Here is a 24,622-nt window from a genome sequence, read left to right on the forward strand (position 1 = left end):
GCCTCTTTTCCTCAAAAAAATCTTATATAATTTAGACCAACTTTTGGAAGTTAGAATATAAGTTGTAGATATTTATATGAAGAAACTTAATAAAAGGGGATGAAAAAAGAGAGAATTAGTCCTAATTCTTCTAGTTTTTAACTCCAGCCCTGATTTAGATCATAGCTCAAAGTATGAACTAATTTCCTATCAGTCTGATTCTTTATTCTTTCTTTGTAACTCTCAACAAAGAAAAGCTGTTAGCTCAATGACCTGGGAAAATCGCTCAGTGTTAACGGAATTTGTGTTCCTGGCCTATCCCTCCCACTCAGAGCTGCATGTCTTATCCTTCCTTGGGATCAGCCTGGTTTATACATTGTTCGTCGTTGGGAGTGTCCTAATTTTGGTGGCCATCCGGACAGAAGCCTGCCTACACAAAACCATGTACTATTTCCTGAGCAGCCTCCTGGGAATAGAAATATGCTACACTGCTGTGGTGGTGCCCCACATCCTGGCAACATCCTACAGTCAGCGAAAACCATCATCCTCCTGGGCTGTGCCACTCAGCTGGCTTTTCTCATTGGATTTGGCAGTGCCGATCGCTTCCTCTTGGCTATCATGGCCTATGACCAGTATGTTGCCATTTGCCACCCCTTGCAACACCCTCTCATCCTGGCTTTAACTCTTTGTGTCCGTTTGGTTGCGGCCTCTGTGGTCATTGGCTTATTCCTGTCCTTACAGCTAGCGGTCTTCATCTTCTCTCTGCCATTCTGCCCGGCTCAGAATATAGAGCACTTCTTTTGTGACACACAGCCAGTGATGCGTCTTGCTTCTGCCAACAGCCTCATCCACAAGCAGTCAGTGCTGGTGGCAGCCACACTAGCCATAGCTGTGCCTTTCTTCTTTAGCACCACCTCCTACGTCTTCACTGTGGCCTCTGTGCTCAGGATTCACTCAGCAGCTGGCCGCCATCGGGCCTCCCCCACCTGCTCTTTCCGCCTCACTGTGGTCCTGCTGCAGTGTGGCTGCTGTACCTTCATGTACCTGCACCCCAACTCCAGCTACCACCCCACACGAGATCAGTTCGTCTCACTGGTGTACACATTGTGAACCCCAGTTCTCAACCCATTTGTCTACACCCTGAGGAACAGTGGGATGAAGGGGGCCATAGGGGGAGTTCTTACCAGGAATTGCCTCTTCCAGAAAAGCTAGGGGAGGGCGTGACCTCTCAGGCAAGGGTTTGGTTCCAGCTTGTGCATATTCTCATGCAACTAGAATTTCTCTCAGTGGATGTTAAAACTTACCTTAAAAATGGTATAAATGATGTGGATACTATTTAGCTATGTGTGCCAGAGATCTTTAACATGTTTCCACCATTTGACTCAATAATTTCTCTTCTAGAAAAGAATTAACAAATGAGCGTAATACAATAGAAAGTGGCAAGTGTAAGACTGCACCTCAGGTATCAGCTAGAAACAGATGGTTAATACAACAGTGTTTAACTGAAAAAAATTATAAAGGGACTATATTCAGAAGTATGAGTAAGGGAAACAATAATTTGTGTCAAGGCACTTACATACTAGCAATAGCAGGAAGACGTTTTGACCCCCAGACCTCAGAGGTGTAAGAGGGTACGGTATTATCAGAGACAAATGAGCGCTAGATTTATCAAGATAAAACTCTTGGTTGGAACTATGTTGGAACTATGGCTTTGAAAAAAAGCAACTATTGATAGAACTCTGACAGTGCAAGGAGAAAGTGGGAGATAAATACCCCAACCTCTCTCTGCTTGTGCCCTCCCATCTCCTGCCTGTTTCCCATTGGCCAAACCCAACTGGAAGCAAGAGGGCAGAGGAGACTGAATATTTCAGTTCTCAGAAGTTAGCCTTTTGGAACGGGAAAGGACAGAAAAGGACTCTGAGTGTTAGGGGCAAACAGAATAATCAGGAAAAAAATGTTTATTATAGCATTTTATGTAAAAATGAAAATATGTTAATAATTATGTGCATTCTCCACATTAAAGTATTAGATAAACAATTATTATATGAAAGAATATTATGCAGCCTTAAATTTATGTTTTCAAATACTAGTTATTAATGATAGGTAACATGAATTAAGTACTTACTGTGCACCATAAATTATACACATGTATATATATTCTCTTAATCTTCAAAAAGCCTATGAAGACTGTTATTATCCTATTTCCAATGATGGAGCTGAGAGTTTAAGTACTTGGTGTAAGGTTATGCAGCTTATATGTGATGGAGTTAGAATTTGTAATTTGAACCCAGGGTTTCCAGATTCAGAGTCAGTGTTTATTTGTATTTCCCTGATAAAATGATGATGAGTACCTTTTATTGACTATTTGGATATCTTCTTTTGTGAAGTGTTACGTTAAGCATCTTCCAATTTTAAGTGGCTTTTTACCTATTTATGAGTTTATTACACATTCTGGATATAATTCCATTGTCAGATATATTTATTGTTAACATTTTCTTCCTAATTTTGACTTAAATCTTTCATTGATTTTTTTTTCAACATCTTTATTGGAGTATCATTGCTCTACAATGGTGCATTAGCTTCTGCTGTATAACAAAGTGAATTAGCCATACATATACACATAACCCCATATCCCTGCTCTCTTGCGTCTCCCTCCCAAACTCCCTACCCCACCCCTCTAGGTGGTCACAAATCACCGAGCTGATCTCCCTGTTCTATGTGGCTGCTTTCCACCAGCCATCCATTCTACATTTAGTAGTGTATATATGTCCATGCCACTCTCTCACTTGTCCCAGACCACCCCTCCCCCCTCCCTGTGTCCTCAGTCCACTCTCCACGTCGGCGTCTTTATACCTGTCCTACCCCTAGGTTATTCACAACTATTTTTTTTTTTTAGATTCCATATATATGTGTTACCATACAGTATTTGTGTTTCTCTTTCTCACTTACTTCACTTTCTATGACAGACTCTAGGTCCATCCACCTCACTAAAAATAATTCAATTTTGTTTGTTGTTTTGGCTGAGTAATATTCCATTGTATATATGTGCCACACCTTCTTTATCCATTCATCTGTTGATGGACACTTAGGTTGCTTCCATGTCCTGGCTATTGTAAATAGTGCTGCAATGGACATTGTGGTACATATCTCTTTTTGAATTATGGTTTTCTCAGGATATATGCCCAGTAGTGGGATTGCTGGGTCATATGGTAGTTCTATTTTTAGTTTCTTAAGGAACCTCCATACTGTTCTCCATAGTGGCTGTATCAATTTACATTCCCACCAACAGTGCAAAAGCATTCCCTTTTCTCCACACCCTCTCTAGCATTTATTGTTTGTAGGTTTTTTGATGATGGCCATTCTGACTGGTGTGAGGTGATACCTCATTGAAGTTTTGATTTGCATTTTTCTAATGATTAGTGATGTTGAGCATCCTTTCAACATCCTTTAGTGATGTTGAGCATCCTTTGACAATCTTTATAGCTTCTTTGGAAAATGTCTATTTAGATCTTCTGCCCATTTTTGGATTAGGTTGTTTGTTTTTTGATACTGAGCTGCATGAGCTGCTTGTAAATTTTGGAGATTAATCCTTTGTCAGTTGCTTCATTTGCAAATATTTTCTCCCATTCTGAGGGTTGTGTTTTCATCTTGTTTATGGTTTCCTTTGCTGTGCAAAAGCTTTTAAGTTTCATTAGGTCCCATTTGTTTAATTTTCTTTTTATTTCTATTTCTCTAGGAGGTGGGTCAAAAGGGATCTTGCTGTGATTTATGTCATGGAGTGTTCTGCCTATGTTTTCCTGTAAGAGTTTGGTAGTGTCTGGCCTGACATTTAGGTCTTTAATCCATTTTGAGTTTATTTTTGTGTATGGTGTTAGGGAGTGTTCTAAGTTCATGCTTTTACATGTAGCTGCCCAGTTTTCCCAGCACCACTTATTGAAGGGCTGTCTTTTCTCCACTGTATATTCTTGCCTCCTTTATCAAAGATAAGGTGACCATATGTGTGTGGGTTTATCTCTGGGTGTTCTATCCTGTTCCATTGATCTATATTTCTGTTTTTGTGCCAGTACCATACTGTCTTGATTACTGTAGCTTTGTAGTATAGTCTGAAGTCAGGGAGCCTGATTCCTCCAGCTGTGTTTTTCTTTCTCAAGATTGCTTTGGCTATTCGGGGTCTTTTGTGTTTCCATACAAATTGTGAAATCTTTTGTTCTAGTTCTGTGAAAAATGCCTGTGGTAGTTTGATAGGGATTGCATTGAATCTGTAGATTGCTTTGGGTAGTAGAGTCATTTTCACAATGTTGACTCTTCCAGTCCAAGAACATGGTATATCTCTCCATCTATTTGTATCATCTTTAATTTCTTTCAGCAGTGTCTTATAATTTTCTGCATACAGGTCTTTTGTCTCCTTAGGTAGGCTTATTCCTAGGCATTTTATTCTTTTTGTTGGTAAATGGGAGTGTTTCCTTAATTTCTCCTTCAGATTTTTCATCATTAGTGTACAGGAATGCAAGAGATTTCTGTGCATTAATTTTGTATCCTGCTACTTTACTAAATTCATTGATAGCTCTAGGAGTTTTCTGGTAGCATCTTTAGGATTCTCTCTATATAGCATCATGTCATCTGTAAACACTGGCAGTTTTACTTCTTTTCTGATTTGGATTCCTTTTACTTCTTTTTCTTCTTTGATGGCTGTGGCTAAAACTTCCAAAACTATGTTGAATAATAGTGATGAGAGTGGGCAGCCTTGTCTTGTTCCTGATCTTAGTGGAAATAGTTTCAGTTTTTCACCATTGAGGATGATGTTGGCTGTGAGTTTGTCATATATGGGCTTTATTATGTTGAAGTAAGTTCCCTCTATGCCTACTTTCTGGAGGGTTTTTGTCATAAATGGGTGTTGAATTTTGTCAAAAGCTTTCTCTGCATCTATTGAGATGATCATATGGTTTTTCTCCTTCAGTTTTTGTTTTTTTCCTCATAATTTCCAGAGTTTTAACATGCAAGGTATATATAAAAAGTATACATATTTGGATTTCATATTATATCTGTTCCATATGACACATATAACATACATATGTGACACATATCTCCTTCAGTTTTTTGATATGGTTTATCACATTGATTGATTTGTGGATATTGAAGAATCCTTGGATTCCTTGGATAAACCCTACTTGATCAGGGTGTATGACCCTTTTAATGTGCTGTTGGATTCTGTTTGCTAGTATTTTGTTGAGGATTTTTGCATCTATGTTTATCAGTGTTATTGACCTGTAGTTTTCTTTTTTTGTGACATCTTTGGTTTTGGTATCAGGGTTATGGTAGCCTTGTAGAATGAGTTTGGGAGTGTTCCTCCCTCTGCTATATTTTGGAAGAGTTTGAGAAGGATGGGTGCTAGCTGTTCTCTAAATGTTTGGTAGAATTCTCCTGTGAAGCCATCTGGTCCCGGGCTTTTGTTTGTTTAAGGATTTTTAATCACAGTTTCAATTTCAGTGCTTTTGATTTGTCTCTTTATATTTTCTATTTCTTCCTGTTTCAGTCTTGGAAGACTGTGCTTTTCTAAGAATTTGTCCATTTCTTTCAGGTTGTCCATTTTATTGGCATAGAGTTGCTTGTAGTAATCTCTCATGATCCTTTGTATTTCTGCAGTGTCAGTTGTTACTTCTCCTTTATCATTTCTAATTCTGTTGATTTGGGTCTTCTCCCTTTTTTTCTTGATGAGTTGGCTAATTGTTCATCAATTTTGTTTGTGTCAAAGAACCAGTGCTTAGTTTTATTGATATTTGCTATCATTTTCTTCATTTCTTTGTCATTTATTCCTGATCTGATTTTTATGATTTCTTTTCTTCTGCAAACTTTGGGGGGTTTTTTGTTCTTTTTTCTCTAATTGCTTTATGTGTAAGCTAATGTTGTTTATTTGAGATGTTTCTTGTTTCTTGAGGTAGGATTGTATTGCTATAAACCTCTCTCTTTGAACTGCTTTTGCTGCATCCCCTAGGTTTTTGGTCATTGTGTTTTCATTGTCATTTGTTTCTAGGTATTTTTTGATTTCCTCTTTGATTTCTTCAGTGATCTCTTGATTATTTAGCAGTGTATTGTTTAGCCTCCATGTGTTTTTATATTTTACATTTTTTTCTCCTGTAGTTGTTATCTAGTCTTATATCATTGTGGTCTGAAAAGATACTTGATATGTTTCAATTTTCTTAAATTTACCAAGGCTTGATTTGTGATCCATGGTATGATCTATCCTGGAGAACGTTCTATGAGCACTTGAGAAGAAAGTGTATTCTGTTGTTTTTGGATTGAATGTCCTATAAATATCAATTAAGTCCATGTTGTTTAATGCATCATTTAAAGCTTGTGTTTCCTTATTTATCTTCATTTTGGATGATCTGTCCAGTGGTGAAAGTGGGATGTTAAAGTCTCCTACTCTTATTGTGTTACTGATGGTTTCCACTTTTATGGCTGTTAGCCTTTGCCTTATGTATTGAGGTGTTCCTATATTGGGTACATAAATATTTACAATTGTTATATCTTCTTGTTGGATTGATACCTTGATCATTATGTAGGGTCCTTCTTTATCTCTTGTAACAGTCTTTATTTTTTGGTAGCCACGGCTCACACCCATCTCTGGAGCTCATTTAGGCGGTGCTCTGAAGCCCCTCTCCTTGCGCACCCTGTAACAATGGTCTCTTTTCTCTTAGGCAGTTCCAGAATTTTTCCCATACTCTGTCCCAGCTAGCTGTGGAGCACTAGCCTCCTTCAGGCTGTGTTCACGCAGCCAACTCCAGTCTTCTCCCTAGGATCTGAACTCCGAAGCCTGAGCCTCAGCTCCCAGCCCCCACCTGCCCCAGCAGGTGAGCAGACAAGCCTCTCAGGCTGGTGTGTGCTGGTCGGCACTGATCCTTTGTGTGAGAATCTCTCCGCTTTGCCCGCTGCATCCCTGTTGCTGAGTTCTCCTCCATGGCTCTGAATCTCTGCCCCCCACCCCCCCATTGTGCACACTCCCCATCTCCGCCAGTGAAGGGGCTTCCTAGTGTGTGGAAACGTTTCCTCCTTCACAGCTCCCTCCCAGAGGTGCAGGTCCCATCCCTGTTCTTTTGTCTCCGTTTTTTCTTTTGCCCTACCCAGGTACGTGGGGGGTTTCTTGCCTTTTGGGAGGTCTGAGGTTCTGTCAGCGTGCAGTAGGTGTTCTGTAGTTGTTCCACATGTAGATGTATTTCTGGTGTATTTGTGGAGAAGAAGGTGATCTCCACCTCTTACTCCTTTGCCATCTTGAAGGTCCCTTCTGCAGTTGCATTCTTGTCATTGCCTGCCAAGAATTATTACGATGCTGCTGAAGTAAATGCATAAGAAACTTTAAAAAGGATAATTCCATTTACTACCCTCCATGTTTGTGCTCTTACTGTAATCTTTTGCTTATAAATTCCATCATAGGATGTTATTTCTGTTATAAATAGTCAACCGTTTTTAAAGGAATTCTTAGTTTTTACATTTTAATTTTAAAAGAATATTTCCACTGGATATACAATTTTAGAAATGATCGTTTTCCTTTCATCTCTTTAAAGATGTCATTCCACTGTCTTCTGGTTCCCATTTTTCTGATGAGAAATCGTTAGTTTTTTATGGTTTCTTTTCCCCCACATTAAGGTAAAATTTTTTCTCTTTATCTTTGATTCCCAGCCATATAACCACAGTGAACCTAAGATTTGGGTGGGGGGGCCGGAGGGGGTGTTGGGGGGTTGGTAAGGAATTCATTGTGTTAAAATAAAATAAAATGGAAACCAGACTTGAAAATCCCCTGAACAGACAAAACTAGTTAGGCCATGTAAGCAAAACGTAATCTAGCTTATTTCATGAAGTAAGTGAAACTTAGCTTAGATATTTCCTTGTAAATGTCTCTGATAATCATAAATAAAATTTAACTCATCTTCCTAAAATGGTATAATACCTTTTATCCAAATCCTCTGCCACCTGGAAACTCCCACTGTAATAAACAATCACTGTATAAGTTAAACAATTTCTTCATTCTCTCTTTATAAGCCCTTTTGTAACAACATGCCTCTCAGTTTGAAGTCTCCCTACCTGCAAATAGTTTTTTGCTCAATGAAGTACTCATATCAAGTAAAGCTCTCTAAATTTCCTTTTGACAATTGTATTTAATAACACATCCCCAATGCAAAATACGTTCACCCTACACCGACACTCCCAAAAGCCTCAGCTCATTATAGCATTAACTCAAGTCCAAAATCTCATCTAAATGTCATTAGTTCAGAAGTCTCAAATCTCATCATCCAAACTATCTAAATCAAGGTCTACATGAGACTTAGGGTATGAACCATGCTGAGATAAAATTTCTCTCCATCTGTGAGCCTGAAGAACTAGAAAACAAGTTATCTGTTCCTGACATACCTGGAGGGACTGGCGTGGGATAATGGTTACAGACATTTCCATTCAAAAGGAGAGAAAATGGGAGGAAAAAAGAACTTATTGGTCCCAACCAATTTTGAAATCAAACAGGAAAAACTCCATTAATTTTCAAGGCCTAGGAATAATCCTCTGTGGCTTGTAGTTCCTCTGGGACCAAAGTATCACTCTCTGTGGTGCAAGACACCACTCTCTAGGCTCACAGCTCTGTCCCCAGAATCATCTTTCCTTTTTCATGAAGGGTAGCACATATTTACAGCTGAGTAGTTTTATCCACCTGTTTCCTACTTTCAGAATTTCAGGAATATAGTCGCCTTTTTCTCTTTCCTTTTTTTTGGGTACACGTAATATGACTTTATTTGGTTACTTTTTTGGTTTAAGCAAAAAGTGTTTATTATTATGTATTCTGTGGTTTCCAAAATTGTTGGAATGGCTGAAAAAGTACATGCAGCTTCTGGGAAATATTTCTGGTCCCAGCTATTCACTGCTTCTGCCAGAATCAGAAAGTCACAAAACCCAGAAGCTGTTTGCTCTAAAATCTTGTCCCCTAAGCTGTGATTTATGACAGCAAAATGGATGGCTTCCATATTTTCTTGCTCCCTTCATTTTCTTCTTTTTTAATTGTGGCAAGAACACAACATGAGGTATACCTTTTTAACAAAATCTTAAGTGCATGATACAGTTGTGTTATCTACAGGCATAATGCTGTACATCAGCTCTCTAGAATTCATTCATCTTGTATAACTGAAATTTATACCCCTTAAATAGCAACTCCCCATTTCTCCCTGTCCCCAGACCCTGGCAACCATGATTCCATGCTCTGTTTCTATGAATTTGACTATTTTGGATACCTCAGATAAGTGAAATCATGCAATATTTGGCTTTCTGTAACTGGCTTGTTTCACTTAGCGTAATGTCCTCCAAGTTCATCAATGTTGTCATATATAATCAGATTTTATTCTTTTTTAAGATTGAACAATATTCCATTGTATGTATATAGCACATTTTCTGTATTTAGCCATTCTTCAGTGGACACTTAGGTTGTTTCCATATCTAGTTTGTTGTGAATAATCTTGCAAGGAACATGGGAATGCAGATATCTCTTTGAGGTACTGATTTCATTTCCTTCAGATATATACCCAGAAGTGGGATTGCTGATCATATGGTAGTTCTATTTTTAATTTTTTGAGGAACCTCCAGTCTATTTCCCATAGCAGCTGCACCATTTTACATTCCCACCAATAGTATACAAGGGTTTCCAGTTTCTTCACATTCTCGTCAACACTTATCTTTTGTGTTTTTTTGATAAAAGCCATTCTGACTGGTGTGAGGTGATATTGTTGTTTTGACTTGCATTTCTTTGATGATTAGTGATGTTGAGCATCTTTTCATATACCTTTCGGCTATGTATACATCTTCATTAGACAGATGTCTGTTCAAGTCCTTTGTTCATTTTTAAATTCAGTTATTTGGTGTTTTTTGCTATTGAGCTATAAGAATTCTTGATATATTTTAAGGCACAAGGAACAAGAGCAACAATAGACAATTGAGACTACATCAATCTAAAAATCTCTGTACAACAAAGGAAACAATCAACTGAGTGAAAAAGCAATCTACAGACTGGAAAAAAATATTTGCAAGCTATATATCTGACCAAAGGTTAATATGACAATTTTCTTTTATCTCCCCTTGTCTCTCTCCTTTCAGTCAAAACTACCAGAATTTCTGCTGTATTACTTTCTCAAAAAACCTTGTGGTCTCCCATGTATGTCATGGGGATTTACTCCATTAGACAAGAGGGCCTTCCACAGATCTTCCCTGGATGATTGTATCTGTATTCCTGCTTCTGCTGAGATGGTTGAGGGGCATCCATGAGTCACACACTTAATCTCTTCAAAGAGCCCTCTGCATAAGTGAAAAATATGACCTTTTGATACCTACAAAGCACTAGCAAAAGATTATCCATTCTGGGGCTTCCCTGGTGGTGCAGTTGTTGAGAGTCCGCCTGCCGATGCGGGGGACACGGGTTCGTGCCCTGGTTCGGGAAGATCCCACATGCCGCGGAGCGGCTGGGGGCCCGTGAGCCATGCATGGCCACTGGGCCTGCGCGTCCAGAGCCTGTGCTCCACAACAGGAGAGGCCACAACAGTGAGAGGCCCGTGTACCGCAAAAAAAAAAAAGATTATCCATTCACACCCTTGGTTTTTTCTACAAAACTCACTTTCCTAACAGTGCAATGCTTGGTTTTAGTATCTTTGATAATCTGAATATACTGAGAATTTCCCAAATCATCAAGTCTTGTTTGCTTTGGCTTAACAGTTGCATCCAGAAACTAAAACTGGGGCAGACCTGGGAAAATCAGGATAGTTTGTCACCCTACCTCACCTCATAGTGTAGCCCTTTGGAGTCCCAGGCTCATGTTGGAAGAGCCACATGTTAGACTTTCTACTTTGTGCAACTCTGGGCTTTTGTTTAATCCTCTTTGCCTCCTGATGCATGCCCTTCAATCAAGCTTTATTTTCTGGGAAGAGTAAAAGTATCTTCTGTTCTCATTTACCTTACTGAATTCCTGTTTTCCCTTCAGTTATATCCTGGTTACATTTTGTTATCTTGTCAGCTGTTTAGGGCTTTTAAGAAGATGATTTTTAAGTCTTTTTTTTAACATATTCTCTATAGCATTCAACATTTCAGATAGTAATTAACTCCCTAGTTACATACGTTCATTTATCAATTGTATTCCAGAGGCAATAATCCCTTGTTATAAAATTAACTAAAGAAGTGGTTTTCATGAATTATAGGCAGTGAAAAGGGTTTGTGGTGCAGACCATGAAGCCAGTTTATCTGGATTTGCATCCTGGCTCTGCCTCGTTATATCTGTGTGACAAGGGAAAAGTCACTTAAACTCTCTGCCCTTCAGTTTCATTTTTAATCAGATGGAGATTACAATAAACCTACCTGATAAGGTCAATTAAGGATTAAATGAATTAACACATGTTTTATAATAAGCCCTATAAACATGATATAAATTATTGGTAGTATTACTATTTTTACCATCATGACTATCATTATTTGAGGTACAGAGAGGGAAAATAAAGGAAGGGAACTGGAGAGAACATTTACACAGGTGAGGTTATGAAAGGTTCCTCCAGGCATTTTCTCAACGTGTATAAATCCACTCCCTTGGAATGTTCTGATGAACTCACCAAATAGAGCTTATTTCTACACCATATTCAGTCTTGAGGTTTTTAGGGGTAACAATGAAAAGGTAGGTTTACCTGAGAGAATTCCTTCTCTTTGAGACTTGCCAAAAATATAAACCATACTTTGAGGTGAAAGAATAGTATTTTAGCTTGTAAGAATTTTAGTGGCAATGAGTGAAATAACATTAAAGGAAACATTCCCCATTCCACCCCAAACACATTGAAATGATTGACAAGATGTATATGCTTTAGTCAGTTTGGCCTGCTATAACAAAATATCATAGACTGGATGGATTAAACAATAGAAATTTATTTCTCACAGTTATGGAGGCTGAGAAGTCCAAGATCAAAGTGCCAGCAAAAGTGTCTGGTGAGGACACTTTTCTTGGTTTGCAGACCACCATCTTCTCATTGTATTCTCATACGGTAAAGAGAACGAGAATTCTAGTATCTTTCTTCTCTTAAAAGGGCACTAATCCCATTCATGAGAGTTCCACCCTCATCACCTAATTATCTCCCAAAGGCTTCACATCCAAATACTATCACATTGGGGATTAGACTAAAACATATAAATTGGGGGAGGGGGGAAAACATATACATTGGGAGGAATTATTGGAGGCCATATTTAGAAATGATCAGCCATATCCCTTAGTGGTGGAGTACCAGTACCAGTCTACATACACAAACATAAGATCTGGATGATCCTTCCTGAACATAAAGAGTGCTTGTTTCCAGAAACAATACATTTTCCCTTGACAGGCAAGAGATTCATATACACAGTAACTAAGCCAAACCACCTAGTGGTTTAGGGCCTGTAAACCAAGATATTTCCCAGGGCAAAAACTATGGTCCCTTAATATAAGACATATTCTGAACCATGAACCTCAGGAAGATGGATTAAGACAAAAACAAAACAACTCAATGAAAATTATAGATCAAAGCAGAAACAACAATATTTTTAAAAATTCCTGCATTAGGTGAGCAACCAGGCAAAATTACAAAGCATTTTTAGAAATCCATTGCCACAAAAGAGTGTCAATATTTTACAATAAATGAAAGCAAAGAAAATGTTAATAATGAAAAAGGTAACAAGTGAAAAAGATTATAATTTATAATAAATTTGTAATAAGGAAGAAATAGCATCTATATAGCAAGAACAGGAATCTATGAAATGAAAATCATAATTATGATTAGAAATAGACCAATATAGGAAAGAACAAGTAAAAAAAAAAAGGTGGAATCAAAAAAATAGTCGATTTTATTTTTAGAATTTTTTATAGGTGGCATAAATATTTGACAAAACAAGTCAAAATGAGAATGAGTAAATTGAAACCAGGGTTGAGGAATCACACAGAATAGAGCCAGAGACATGAGGATATTGAAATACATGAGAGAGTTTAAGAGAAAAGGAGGATTCATAAATTATTCAAATAAACATTTAATGCAATGCAGACATTGTTCTAGACTCTGAGAATACAGGATTAAGATAAACAAAGTCCCAGATACAGAAAATAAAGTAGGTAATAATTTATAATGAAATACATCAATTGCTATTATGCAATATGGAGAAAAATGGGGCAAAATAAGAGGGATGAAGAGTGACAGGGTTGTTACTTCACACAAAGCTACACGAGAAGCCTTCTCGTATGAAGCAATATTGAGCAGAGACTTGAAGGTAGTGTAAATGCAAGGCATATGTAAATCTGTCAGAAGAGCATATCAGGCAGAACAAAGAGCAAGTGCAGATTTATTAAGTTGGGAGTTTGACTGGCATGCTCAGTGCTGCTACTGCTGAGGAGGAAGCGGAGGAGAGAGATGGTTATGGTGAAGTGACAGGTGATGGAGGAGGATAATGATGATGATGATGATGATGATGGTGGTGATGGTAATAATGATTATGATGACCTACTGATCACTTACATAGTTTGATTCAGTTATCCTTACCAAAACCTTAGGAGGGGAATATCATTATTGTCCCTAATTTACAGATAAGGAAACTGATGCACGGGGAGGTTAAACAACTACCCAGGGTAAAAAATAAATAAATAAAAAAAGTAACAGGGATCGCCAGGGATCAAACCCAAGTAATATGACATCCTACTCCACGCATTTAATCAATTCCTCTTCACAGAACAGCAAGGAGGCTGAGTTACTCGAGACACCCAGTGAAATATAGAGCAACAGCGGGTGGTATGGTAGGAGAGGAGATAAGAAATTACCTAAAATCAAAATCATGGAGCGATTAACAGGCCATAGTCAGAGCTTTTATTTTGCTTTAAGATGCAAAGCCACTGAGGGTATTTGAGCAGAGAAGTAACATTATCAGGCTTACATTTTAAGTGAATCACTCTGCCTGCAGAGTAGAAAATATACTATTTTAGAGGAAACCAAGAACCAGTGTCTTGTTAGGCCTCTATTGTGACAATCTAGGCAAGTAATCGTATTTTGAATGTATCTTGAAGGTAAAGCCAACAAAATTGTATATGGACTGGATGTCAGGTGTGAGTGAAGGAAAAGAGTCAAGGATAATTTCAATTTCTTTACCTACAAAAGCAGAAAAATGAGATGCCATTTACCAAAATTGGGAATCCTGTAAGAACATTTTAAAATTTAATGGTGAAAATCAAGAATTACGTTTTGGATATGTTGAATTTGAAATATATTTTGGATATCTAGATCAGAAGAAAGGTTGTGGCTGCAGACGTACATTTACAAATGATCAGCATATGGATAGTATTTAAACCTCTCTGTCCTCATTTTCATCCTTCTCAGTCTCCTTGGCTTGATTCTTATTGTCCTGACACTCAAATGTTGGTGTGTCCTGGGGCTCAATCCTTGGTCCTCTTCTTCTTTGTATCTTCACTCATATCTTAATCTCATTTGGTACCATGGTTTTTAACATATTTTAAATAATTACAATTGCCTTGCATAGATAAATCACTCAAAAAAATTAGCAAGGTTATGAGCTATTTCCACTGCCTTGAAGTTTCACGCTATTAAGCTTGGACTTATTTGTCATTGCGTTTACTGTGCATTTACTGTGCAGTATGCTTGATTATATAGTTTTGAACTTGTCATGGCTAATTCTAGTGGACTCAAGAAACTGGGGTTTTATCAAGGAGCTCCCATGAAAGGGAAATAAGTCTGTAAAGATCATTTATATTGTATTTACTATTATTGAGTTAATTAGATGCCAACTATAGTTGGCAAGTATATGACCTAAACTTGTCAAAGTTGATTTCTTTAGAGCTTTTATGTTTTAAAAATACTCTTTCTGCACTTTTAAAATTTTTATTGTGGTAAGAATACTTAACGTGCTATCTATTCTCTTAACAAAATTTAAGTACACAATATATAGCAAATCATAGAAAAATATCCAAGTAAATTAAGCAAAGAGCAATAAGAAAGTGCACATTTTTAAAAGCACAGTGTAGATGACTAAATCAAATAGTCTAAATTAGCTGTATATTCATCTAAAGTTGTAAGGAAATAAAAATAAACGTTCAGTATTAGGGAATAGTTTAATAAATTTTGGAACATCAATACTATTCATATTAAGTGGTCACAAAAACGTATAACTGTAAACACTACATTTAAAAACATTTATAACCTACTGTCTGATGGAAATACTCTATGCTGTCATTGCAGGAGTGTAAAATATGCTTGTAGGGATGAGGTCATCTGAACAGATATATATAAATGAGTGAGAAAAAAGGAAAATAAGTATGAATATAGCCTCCACATGCACTTAACCACCCTTCAATTTTAAGAACCATCACAGAGTCCTTTAATTGACTATTGTCGTGAATATAAAAAGCAAGCTGTATTCACTCACATGGATTTTAGATATTTTGGACTTTATGGATAAATTTGATATGCTTATTTTGGCTTCAGAGAAGACCATTTCACCTGCTGTTTCCTCTGTCCTAAAACGCTTTCCCTTCCCTTCTCCTGGCTGCCTTGTCGTCTCTTAGATCACTGCCTAACTGCTGCCTCAAATAGTCTAAATTAGCTGTATATTCATCTAAAGTTGTAAGAAAATAAAAATAAAAAACATCCCAAATGTTCAATATTAGGAAATAGATCTGTGGAGTCCATGTAATGCAACACTTCATATCACAGATAAAGAAGCCCACATAAGAGCTCCACTGCTTGTCTGAGGTCAACACCTACCACATGGCAGAGCCATAATTAGATTCCAGATCCCCAGATGCCTAGGCTAGTGCTGAATTAGTGCATTACACATGTTCTGTGAGCTCAAACTGAAATGAATGTGTGCCTTCAATAATGCTCACTGGGAGATTGTCTGGAACACAACATCAGTAAGTTCCCTGCTGGGGATCAAAAAGGAATGAGGATACCCATCTAGAATTCCCATGTAATAATTGTCTGTGGTGCCCATTAATCTTGCTTAATTGATCAACTCGAGAAATTTTTCTCAAATATTTTCTCTGGTTAGCTTCAGTTTAAGGGGAACCACTGGGGAAATTCCTCCTCTGAGGGGACCCATTAATTTTTTTTTTTTCGGTACGCGGGCCTCCCACCGCTGCAGCTCCTCCCGCTGCGGAGCACAGGCTCCGGACGCGCAGCCTCAGCGGCCATGGCTCACAGGCCCAGCCGCTCTGCGGCATGTGGGATCTTCCCGGACCAGGGCACGAACCCGTGTCCCCCGCATCGGTAGGCGGACTCTCAACCACTGTGCCACCAGGGAAGCCCGGGACCCATTAATTTTAAAGAGATTTCATGAAGGACACCAAGTAATTGCACTAAATCAGGCAAGACTGGACTCCAAGTGGATGTATTAGACTCTCTTTTCTATCATTAAGGAGGAGACAGGTCTTCTCACTCAGGACTTGACTTAGGATTGTTCATAGTATCATTCTTCCAAAGGATGTTGCTTTCATCCTGCTCTGCTCTTGTCAAAAATTTCTGAGAGGTGTCTCTTCTCCTGAATATTAACATGCAAAGGACACTTTTCTCCATTCTCACCTAGATATTATGGAGGTATCATACACTGTCTACCTGTCTTCTCCAGAAGCTACTGCACAGCACGAGGTTCATGGATCCTCATTCCATTTTATGCTTTAAGAAGAGGATAAATAGTGTCAATGAGTTCTCTGGAAGAGCTCTTCTATCTTCTATAGCAAGAACTTTTAACATCTCAGCAGAAAAGTTAACCTGGTGGAATGAAGCAAATTTCAAAGCAGTAAGGGAGCATCTCAAGAGACTTAATTTCTTTGATTGATTTGATTTTGATTTTTTGTTTTGTCTTGTTTTGTTTTTTTGCGGTACGCAGGCCTCTCACTGTTGTGGCCTCTCCCGTTGTGGAGCACAGGCTCCGGACGCGCAGGCTCAGCGGCCATGGCTCACGGGCCTTTTTCGGTACGCGGGCCTCCCACCGCTGCAGCTCCTCCCGCTGCGGAGCACAGGCTCCGGACGCGCAGCCTCAGCGGCCATGGCTCACAGGCCCAGCCGCTCTGCGGCATGTGGGATCTTCCCGGACCAGGGCACGAACCCGTGTCCCCCGCATCGGTAGGCGGACTCTCAACCACTGTGCCACCAGGGAAGCCCGGGACCCATTAATTTTAAAGAGATTTCATGAAGGACACCAAGTAATTGCACTAAATCAGGCAAGACTGGACTCCAAGTGGATGTATTAGACTCTCTTTTCTATCATTAAGGAGGAGACAGGTCTTCTCACTCAGGACTTGACTTAGGATTGTTCATAGTATCATTCTTCCAAAGGATGTTGCTTTCATCCTGCTCTGCTCTTGTCAAAAATTTCTGAGAGGTGTCTCTTCTCCTGAATATTAACATGCAAAGGACACTTTTCTCCATTCTCACCTAGATATTATGGAGGTATCATACACTGTCTACCTGTCTTCTCCAGAAGCTACTGCACAGCACGAGGTTCATGGATCCTCATTCCATTTTATGCTTTAAGAAGAGGATAAATAGTGTCAATGAGTTCTCTGGAAGAGCTCTTCTATCTTCTATAGCAAGAACTTTTAACATCTCAGCAGAAAAGTTAACCTGGTGGAATGAAGCAAATTTCAAAGCAGTAAGGGAGCATCTCAAGAGACTTAATTTCTTTGATTGATTTGATTTTGATTTTTTGTTTTGTCTTGTTTTGTTTTTTTGCGGTACGCAGGCCTCTCACTGTTGTGGCCTCTCCCGTTGTGGAGCACAGGCTCCGGACGCGCAGGCTCAGCGGCCATGGCTCACGGGCCTAGCCGCTCCGCGGCATGTGGGATCCTCCTGGACCGGGGCACGAACCCGCGTCCCCTGCATCGGCAGGCAGACTCTCAACCACTGCGCCACCAGGGAAGGCCCTGAATTCTTCTTTTTTGAATTGCCTGTTTTTCTGATGATGATTTTTTTCTGGGTTATAAAATTTCATTTTCTATTCAGTTTGCTTATTGTACTTTTGAGACACAGAAATTTAAAATTTTTATTCTGTCAAAATATCAATATTTTTATGTTCTCTGCTCATTTGGTTTTAAGTCACTTGGTTGTACTCTGAGATCTGAAAAATATTTATCTACACTATCTTCTAGTTTTCTTCCACTTTTTAAAATATTTGAATGTCAGGACTTCCCTGGCGGTCCAGTGGTTAAGACTCTGTGCTTCCAATGCAGGCGGCACGGGTTCAATCTCTGGTCAGGGAACTAAGACCCCACATGCTGCATGGCCAAAAGAATGAAAAATAAATTTAAAAAATTAAAATATTGGAATTTTAATGTAATAAAATTACATCATTACAAAAATGAATCCAAATGGTCTAAGTAGGCTTGGGTGAAATCCAGCTGACTTATAGACATACAATTCAATTTGTGGTTGTAGGAATGTTCAAACATATCAGAGAATAAGCCATAGGTCTTTTGTGTTCAGTGCTTCATGGGCATAATCTAGTACATTGTACAGAGGGGATGATGAGCATTGGTTAATCTGACACATCAGTTAAGTAAGAATTAGTTGAGACTCCCTACTACATTCCATTTGGAGCTAACCATCATTATGAATATCTTATTCATCTCAATTTTTCAGTTCTGTTATGCCTTAAATTAAACAATCAAATCTTCTGCATCCTTTTTCTGTCTTCTTGCATTGGCTATGTCATAAAACACAATGCTAAATAAAAGTGATGCTAGCCTTTTTATGTCAGTATATGTAAACTTGGTTGAATTTTTTCATGTAAATGTGAGACTCCTTTAATAAAACATAAACCTCACTTAAACTTATTTTCAGAAGTGAAATATTTACTTTGCTCAGCTTATGTGAAGCTATTTTATCTTATCTGCTTGCTCACATTTTCCTTTGTTTTCAGCTTTTTTCTCTCTGCACAATGTTTACTTTTTTTAATTGGTATATTTACTTTTTAAAATCAGGTCGTTTGGAGTGGATATGTTGTGTGTATATTCTACTGATGATTATTATTCAGAATTACTTGTTTGAATAGAGGTTTCTCTAATTAGTCACATCTATATGAAATAGCTCTTGAATTCTTCCTTCCATAGATTGAGGAAATTAGTATACTTTCATTTCTCCCATCCTCCTCCACCAATTTCCCAGTTGTATAATTTGTGGTTTTAAATATGCATAGCTATTTTAATGTTTTGCATTTTATATTATATATGTTTTCAATAATTATTCTTAGAATTTGTTTGCTTTTAACAATATTTGCATTAACCATTTAGTGTTAAATACATATTTTACTCTTTGATTTCTCAAATCAGGTTATTATATTACAACTTCCTCAATCTTGAATTATATGTTCTGATTAATCACCCAGCAACCTAGAGTTTTTGTTGAGGAATTGTTTTAACTGTATTTAGAATGGTATGCAAGCATACCTTATTTTATCACGCTTCACTTTATTGTGCTTCACAGATATTGCATCTTTTTTTTTTTTTTTTTTTTTTTTTTTTTTTACAAATTGAAGATTTGTGGCAACCTTGCATCAAGCAAGTCTTTCGGCACCATTTTTCCAATAACATTTGCTCACTTCATGCTTCTGCGTCACATTTTGGTAATTCTTGTAATATTTCAAACTTTTTCATTACCGTTTTGTTTTTTTTTGTTTTTTTTTTTCGGTACGCGGGCCTCTCACTGCTGTGGCTTCTCCCGTTGCGGAGCACAGGCTCCAGACGCGCAGGCTCAGCGGCCATGGCTCACGGGCCTAGCCACTCCGTGGCATGTGGGATCTTCCCGGACTGGGGCACGAACCCATGTTCCCTGCATCGGCAGGCGGACTCTCAACCACTGCGCCACCAGGGAAGCCCTATCGTTATATTTTTTTACAATGATCTGTGATCAGTGATCTTTGATGTCACTATTGCAAATCTGAGGCTCAGATAACTGTTAGCATTTTTTAGCAATGAAGCATTTTTTAGTTAAGGTATGCCCATTTTTTAGACATAATGCTATTACACTTAATAGACTACAATATGGTGTAAACACAACTTTATATACACTGGGAAACCAAAAACGTTGTAACTTGCTTTATCACGACATTCATTTTCTTTCTGTGGTCTGGAACTGAGCCCACATCTCCGAGGTATGCCTGTGTTTCCTAAACCCTTATTAATCTGAGAAAATCCTTCTGTTGCTTTTGAGCATAAATCATTAAACCTGGGTACAGAATTCTTTCACAAGAATTTGTTTTTCTTAAAACTCTGTAGACATTGCTCTGCTGTCTCTTGGGGTTTTGTATTGAAAATAAAATTGTAGTCCAAACTATAGAAAGTGCTTACTTGACAGGTATTTCCCGCTTCCCAGATGCTCATAAAACTCTTACTCACCTGATTGTTTTAATGCCTATTTGAATTCTGCTATTGCATTTTTAGTTTTCTTATTGTCTTTTCTTCCCTCAAGTAGCACCATTTCATTTTTACCTGATTCCTTTACAGGTTCCTTTCATCTGAATCTGTCCAAGTCTTAAACGTTTAGGTTCATGGTTGGAAACGTTTTTTAAATACTCAAATAAGAGGAAATAGATAAAGAATATATATCAGAAAGGATTGGAATAAAAGGTGTTTGCCTAGTTTTTTGTTTTGTTTTGTTTGTTTGTTTGTTTGTTTTTGCGGTATGCGGGCCTCTCACTGCTGTGGCCTCTCCCGTTGCGGAGCACAGGCTCCAGACGCGCAGGCTCAGCGGCCATGGCTCACGGGCCCAGCCGCTCCGCGGCATGTGGGATCTTCCCGGACCGGGGCACGAACCTGTATCCCCTGCATCGGCAGGTGGACTCTCAACCACTGCGCCACCAGGGAAGCCCTGCCTAGTTTTATATGGACTCAAAACTGGATGAAAAGTGAAAAATTCATGAATAAATTATAGTATAGCCATAAAAAATGGGATACCATAAAGCAATGGAAAGAACAGTCTTGCTATACAAAACAGAAAAAATAACTTTGCAGACATAATGTTGAAGCCAATTGCAATAAAGTACACACTTCCTTATTACATATATAAATTGAAGCTTAAACTAATCTTCAGTGATAAAAGTCAAGAGAGTAGTTATCTTTGTGAAGGTTAAGGACTGAGAGAAGACATAAAGAATGCTTATAGTTTACTGGAATTGTTCTATTTCTTAATCTTGGTAGTGTTTATATTGGTATATTTACTGTGTAAAAAACAGATCAAGCTGTACACTTAGAATTTGTAAAGTTCTCTGTATGTTTGCTATATTTCAAAAAGAATGTTTACCAAAAAAGTAAACATCACGTTCATTTATCTAATTTTGAAACTATCTACAGCTAGATCGGCCCTCCCTATCCGTGTGTTCTGCACCCGTGGGTTCAACCAATCAACAATAGAAAATATCTGAAAAAAATTTTTCCAGAAAGTTCCAAAAAGCAAAACTTGAATTTACCAGGCACCAGCAACTATTTACATAGCATTTACATTGTATTAGGTATTATGAGTAATCTAGAGAGGTTGTAAAGTAAACGGGAAGATATGTGTAGGTTATAGGCAAATGCTATCCAATTTTATAAAAGCGACTTGAGCATTCATGGATTTTGGTATCCAAGGAGGTCCTGGAAGCAATCCCCCATGGGTAACAAAGTAAAACTGTATACAACTCTTTAGTTTAATTAAATACAAGCAAAGAATTAGCGTTTGTCAATTGGATTTTAAATACCAGAGTTAAAAAAAAAAAGTTTCTCCAGGAACATCTGACGACATCTCTATCACCAGAAACTTTCACAGATTAGAATCTATCCCGTTCTTGAAGATTTCCAAGGAAGAATATACCATGCCCTCTATTGTGAATTCATTCCCAAACATGGAGATTGGAAACGGTATACTAAATAGGTAATTCCAAATCAAAAATCAAATTTTAAATCCCTGATTCTACTCAGGCAATTAAGTAACTCAGTAAAGGAAGGTTCAGCACTTTCTGCTCTTCTTGTGCAGGAGACGTGTTTGCGAGAAGCCCTGTCCTCAACCAGTCCGGCCCCACTGAGTTTGTGTTTCGAGTCTTCACCACCGTCCTGGAATTCCAGGCCCTCCTCTTCATCCTCTTCCCCCTCCTCTACTTGATGAACCTTTGGGTCAACACAGCCATCATCCGGGCAGTGTAAGCACACAGCGCCCTCCGGACCCCTATGTATTTTTTCCTGTCCAATCTGTCTTTCCTGGAAATCTGCTACACCTCTGTTGTGGTGCCTTTGATGCTTTCCAACATTCTGGAGGCCCGGAAGCCCATTCCCTTAGCTGGTTGTGGGACCCAAATGTTCCTTTCTGTCGCCCTTGGCAGCACTGACTGTTTTCTATTGGCAGTCATGGCCTATGATCGCTATGTGGCCATCTGCCACCCACTGCACGACACGCTCATCATGACCCAGAAGCTGTGCATCCAAATGGTGGTCTGTGCCATGGGCCTGGCCCTCTTCCTCTCCCTGCAGCTCATCTCCTTAATCTTCCCCCCTGCCCTTCTGCGGGCACCGCCGGGAGCCTAGTTTTATATGGACTCAAAACTGGATGAAAAGTGAAAAATTCATGAATAAATTATAGTATAGCCATAAAAAATGGGATACCATAAAGCAATGGAAAGAACAGTCTTGCTATACAAAACAGAAAAAATAACTTTGCAGACATAATGTTGAAGCCAATTGCAATAAAGTACACACTTCCTTATTACATATATAAATTGAAGCTTAAACTAATCTTCAGTGATAAAAGTCAAGAGAGTAGTTATCTTTGTGAAGGTTAAGGACTGAGAGAAGACATAAAGAATGCTTATAGTTTACTGGAATTGTTCTATTTCTTAATCTTGGTAGTGTTTATATTGGTATATTTACTGTGTAAAAAACAGATCAAGCTGTACACTTAGAATTTGTAAAGTTCTCTGTATGTTTGCTATATTTCAAAAAGAATGTTTACCAAAAAAGTAAACATCACGTTCATTTATCTAATTTTGAAACTATCTACAGCTAGATCGGCCCTCCCTATCCGTGTGTTCTGCACCCGTGGGTTCAACCAATCAACAATAGAAAATATCTGAAAAAAATTTTTCCAGAAAGTTCCAAAAAGCAAAACTTGAATTTACCAGGCACCAGCAACTATTTACATAGCATTTACATTGTATTAGGTATTATGAGTAATCTAGAGAGGTTGTAAAGTAAACGGGAAGATATGTGTAGGTTATAGGCAAATGCTATCCAATTTTATAAAAGCGACTTGAGCATTCATGGATTTTGGTATCCAAGGAGGTCCTGGAAGCAATCCCCCATGGGTAACAAAGTAAAACTGTATACAACTCTTTAGTTTAATTAAATACAAGCAAAGAATTAGCGTTTGTCAATTGGATTTTAAATACCAGAGTTAAAAAAAAAAAGTTTCTCCAGGAACATCTGACGACATCTCTATCACCAGAAACTTTCACAGATTAGAATCTATCCCGTTCTTGAAGATTTCCAAGGAAGAATATACCATGCCCTCTATTGTGAATTCATTCCCAAACATGGAGATTGGAAACGGTATACTAAATAGGTAATTCCAAATCAAAAATCAAATTTTAAATCCCTGATTCTACTCAGGCAATTAAGTAACTCAGTAAAGGAAGGTTCAGCACTTTCTGCTCTTCTTGTGCAGGAGACGTGTTTGCGAGAAGCCCTGTCCTCAACCAGTCCGGCCCCACTGAGTTTGTGTTTCGAGTCTTCACCACCGTCCTGGAATTCCAGGCCCTCCTCTTCATCCTCTTCCCCCTCCTCTACTTGATGAACCTTTGGGTCAACACAGCCATCATCCGGGCAGTGTAAGCACACAGCGCCCTCCGGACCCCTATGTATTTTTTCCTGTCCAATCTGTCTTTCCTGGAAATCTGCTACACCTCTGTTGTGGTGCCTTTGATGCTTTCCAACATTCTGGAGGCCCGGAAGCCCATTCCCTTAGCTGGTTGTGGGACCCAAATGTTCCTTTCTGTCGCCCTTGGCAGCACTGACTGTTTTCTATTGGCAGTCATGGCCTATGATCGCTATGTGGCCATCTGCCACCCACTGCACGACACGCTCATCATGACCCAGAAGCTGTGCATCCAAATGGTGGTCTGTGCCATGGGCCTGGCCCTCTTCCTCTCCCTGCAGCTCATCTCCTTAATCTTCCCCCCTGCCCTTCTGCGGGCACCGCCGGGAAATCAACCACTTCCTGTGTGATGTGCCGCCGGTCCTGCGGCTGGCCTGAGAGGACACCCGCTTGCACCAGGCTGTCCTCTATGTCGTGAGCATCCTCGTTCTGACCGTCCCCTTCATCCTTATTTCTGTCTCCTATGTGTTCATCACCTCCGCCACCCTGCGTATCCGTTCTGCTGAGGGCCGCCACCAAGCCTTCTCCACCTGATTCTCCCACCTCACCGTGGTCTTGCTGCAGTATGGCTGCTGCAGACTGGTCTACCTACCAGTCCGCAGTCCAGCACCCCAGAGGATGAGGATCGCCCTGGTCTACACTTCTGTCACCCGCTTTCTCAACCCCCTGATTTACACTCTGCGGAACAAGGATGTCAAAGGCATTCTGAGGAATGC

The 24,622-nt window shown here is 39.0% G+C and overlaps 2 protein-coding genes and 1 pseudogene across 2 annotated transcripts in view; all 3 read left to right on the top strand.

Annotated features, from left to right (window-relative positions):
- The first annotated feature begins 247 nt into the window (after positions 1–247).
- LOC103074323 (olfactory receptor 10W1) lies at positions 248–1,191 on the top strand. The gene is given in 2 exon segments (XM_082931016.1): positions 248–491; positions 494–1,191. Coding segments are annotated over 2 exon segments (942 nt in total).
- Positions 1,192–13,439: 12,248 nt separating this feature from the next.
- LOC103074594 (olfactory receptor 10Q1-like) lies at positions 13,440–22,616 on the top strand (annotated as a pseudogene).
- Positions 22,617–23,565: 949 nt separating this feature from the next.
- The window catches only part of LOC103074874 (olfactory receptor 10Q1-like), a 1,106-nt gene continuing 49 nt past the window's right edge, over positions 23,566–24,622 (top strand). The window contains 3 exon segments of the mRNA XM_082931017.1: positions 23,566–23,581; positions 23,697–24,205; positions 24,207–24,622. The exon segment at positions 24,207–24,622 is cut by the window's right edge and continues 49 nt beyond it. Of these exon segments, the coding sequence (XP_082787143.1) occupies positions 23,566–23,581; positions 23,697–24,205; positions 24,207–24,622 (941 nt within the window).

The sequence above is a fragment of the Lipotes vexillifer genome, unplaced genomic scaffold (genome assembly GCF_000442215.2).
Source record: "Lipotes vexillifer unplaced genomic scaffold, Lipotes_vexillifer_v1.1 scaffold977, whole genome shotgun sequence".
NCBI lineage: Eukaryota > Metazoa > Chordata > Mammalia > Artiodactyla > Lipotidae > Lipotes > Lipotes vexillifer.